At 48.2% G+C, this 2,546-nt stretch overlaps 1 protein-coding gene across 1 annotated transcript; it reads right to left on the bottom strand.

Annotated features, from left to right (window-relative positions):
* Window positions 1–527: 527 nt before the first annotated feature.
* Window positions 528–986, bottom strand: LOC139256314 (histone H3-like). The gene has a single exon (XM_070874193.1). It carries the CDS (start codon window positions 984–986, stop codon window positions 528–530), a length of 459 nt encoding a protein of 152 aa, XP_070730294.1.
* Between the last annotated feature and the right edge of the window lie 1,560 nt (window positions 987–2,546).

Genomic DNA, 2,546 nt, shown 5'->3' with positions numbered 1-2,546 from the left:
TTAATATAGTAATGAAAGGGCCTAGTTTAATTCTTGTCTGGTTTGAGATAGTTTGAATGCTGTTTTTGTTCTCGGGAGCTCCGGCCGTTCCGGCTGTGTATTTCTCTGCTAAGCCAGTCAGTTTACACCGCACTGCATCAGCGAGCGATATACACATACAGGACCCGGATCCATTGCAGTGCTTCCCAGATCTGCCTGCCCCCATTCTCCGGCAACACCGAATGGGGAAATCTGTGCTCTGCCCCGGGGAACTCGAGGTCAGAGTGACGCAAAGCCGATGTCAGTTTCTGAAAATATTAAAGGGCTCATTAGTTTATATTAGTCAAAGCTCATGTGAACCGAGCTGGTATATGAACACACGATCAGTAATCAATACCACACCCTCTGCCCGTCCCTACAATGGGTTAATGAACAACACGAAGCTCTGGTTACAGGAGATCGCAGCTCTTTCCTTTGTTGATTTGGTGGCTCTGAAAAGAGTTGTTGTTTCACTTGGTGCTGAAGCTCCGAGCCGAGGCAGAGGGAGTCTAGGCGCACTCCCCGCGGATGCGGCGGGCCAGCTGGATGTCTTTGGGCATGATGGTGACTCGCTTGGCGTGGATGGCGCACAGGTTGGTGTCCTCAAAGAGCCCCACCAGGTAAGCCTCGCTGGCCTCCTGCAGGGCCATGACGGCCGAGCTCTGGAAGCGCAGGTTGGTCTTGACGTCCTGAGCGATCTCCCGCACCAGGCGCTGGAAGGGCAGTTTGCAGATCAGCAGCTCGGTGGATTTCTGGTAGCGGCGGATCTCCCTCAAAGCCACGGTGCCGGGTCGGTAGCGATGAGGCTTCTTCACTCCGCCCGTGGCTGGAGCACTCTTCCAGGCCGCTTTGGTCGCCAGCTGTTTACGAGGTAACCTGTGGGACGCCCACATCCCATGAACGAATGCAAAAGAGGAAAGAGCAAAGGCCTTGACCATCATTTTCCAGTCCTCTTTGGATCTGGGCATGGTGCCGGAGGATTGGAGGACTGCTAATGTAGTACCCTTGTTTAAGAAGGGAGAAAGGGATCGGCCGAATAATTACAGGCCTGTCAGCCTAACCTGCATTTGGAAAGGCAAGGATTAATTAGGGTCAGTCAGCAAGGATTTGTTAAGGGAAGGTCGTTTCTGACTAACCTGATTGAATTTTTTGAGGAGGTAACCGAGACGGTCGATGAGGGTTGTGTGTACAATGTAGTATATATGAACTTCAGCAAGGTTTTTGATAAGGTTCCACATGATGGACTGATCATGAAGGTTAAAGCCCATGGGATCCAGGGCAAAGTGGCAAATTGATTCCAAAATTGGCTTGGAGTAAGAAGTAAAGGGTAATGATTGATGGATGTTTTTGTAACTGGAAGAATATTTCCAGTGTGATTCTGCAGGGCTCAGTACTGGGTCCTTTTCTTTTCGTGGTATATATCAACGATTTAGATTTGAATATAGGGAGTATGATTCAGAAGTTTGCAGACGAGACTAAAATTGGCTGTGTGGTTGATAATGAAGAGAAACGTAATGGGCTGCAGGAGGATATCAATCTACTGGTCAGGTGGGCAAAGCAGTGGCAAATGGAATTTAATTCAGAGAAGTGTGAGGTAATGCACTTTGGGAGGGCTAATACGGATAGGGCATACACATTAAGCGATAGGCCACTTAATAGTGTAGATGAACAAAGGGACCTTGGAGTGCTTGTACACAGATCCCTGAAAGTGGCAGGCCAGGAGGATAAGGTGGTTAAGAAGGCATATCGAATGCTTGCCTTTATTGGCTGAGGCATTGAATAAAAGAGCAGGGAGGTTATGCTTAAATTGTATAATACTTTGGTTAGGCCACAGCTCGAGTATTGCTTGCAGTTCTGGTCGACGTATTATAGAAGGACGTCATTGCACTAGAGAGGGTGCAGAGGAGATTTACTAGGATGCTGCCTGGAATGGAGAATCTTAGTTATGAGGACAGATTGGATAGGCTGGGTTTGTTCTCATTGGAACAGACGGTTGAGAGGAGACCTCATTGAGATGTACAAAATATTGAGGGGCCTGGACATAGTGGATAATAAGGGTCTATTTCCATTGGTGGAGGGGTCTATTGCGAGGGGGCATAGTTTTAAGGTGGTTAGTGGAAGTTTTAGAGGGGATTTGTTGTGGGGGGGGGGGTTGGTTTCTTAACGCAGAGGGTTGTGGGGATCTGGAACTCACTGCCTGGAAGAGTGGTGGATGCAGAAACCCTCACTACTTTTAAGAGATGGATGGATGGGCACTTAAAGTGCCGTAACCTGCACAGTTACAGACCTAGAGCTGTAATTGGGATTAGACTGGATGACCTTTTGGTGGATGGAGCAGATATAATGGTGAGTGCTGCAGGGAATAAAATACAACCAGGATGATCTCCTGGACTATTTTCGATCACCTGGATGGGTCGGAGAGGAATTTTCCCATATTTTGTCTCTCTAAATTGGCCTGGGTTTTTACCTGGTTTTTGCCTCTTCCAGGAGATCAGATGGGTCTGGTTGGGGTGGCGTGTAGAATGTTT

The sequence above is a fragment of the Pristiophorus japonicus genome, unplaced genomic scaffold (assembly GCF_044704955.1).
Source record: "Pristiophorus japonicus isolate sPriJap1 unplaced genomic scaffold, sPriJap1.hap1 HAP1_SCAFFOLD_709, whole genome shotgun sequence".
NCBI classification, from domain to species: Eukaryota; Metazoa; Chordata; class Chondrichthyes; family Pristiophoridae; genus Pristiophorus; species Pristiophorus japonicus.
This window is presented reverse-complemented; position numbering and strand designations above follow the sequence as displayed.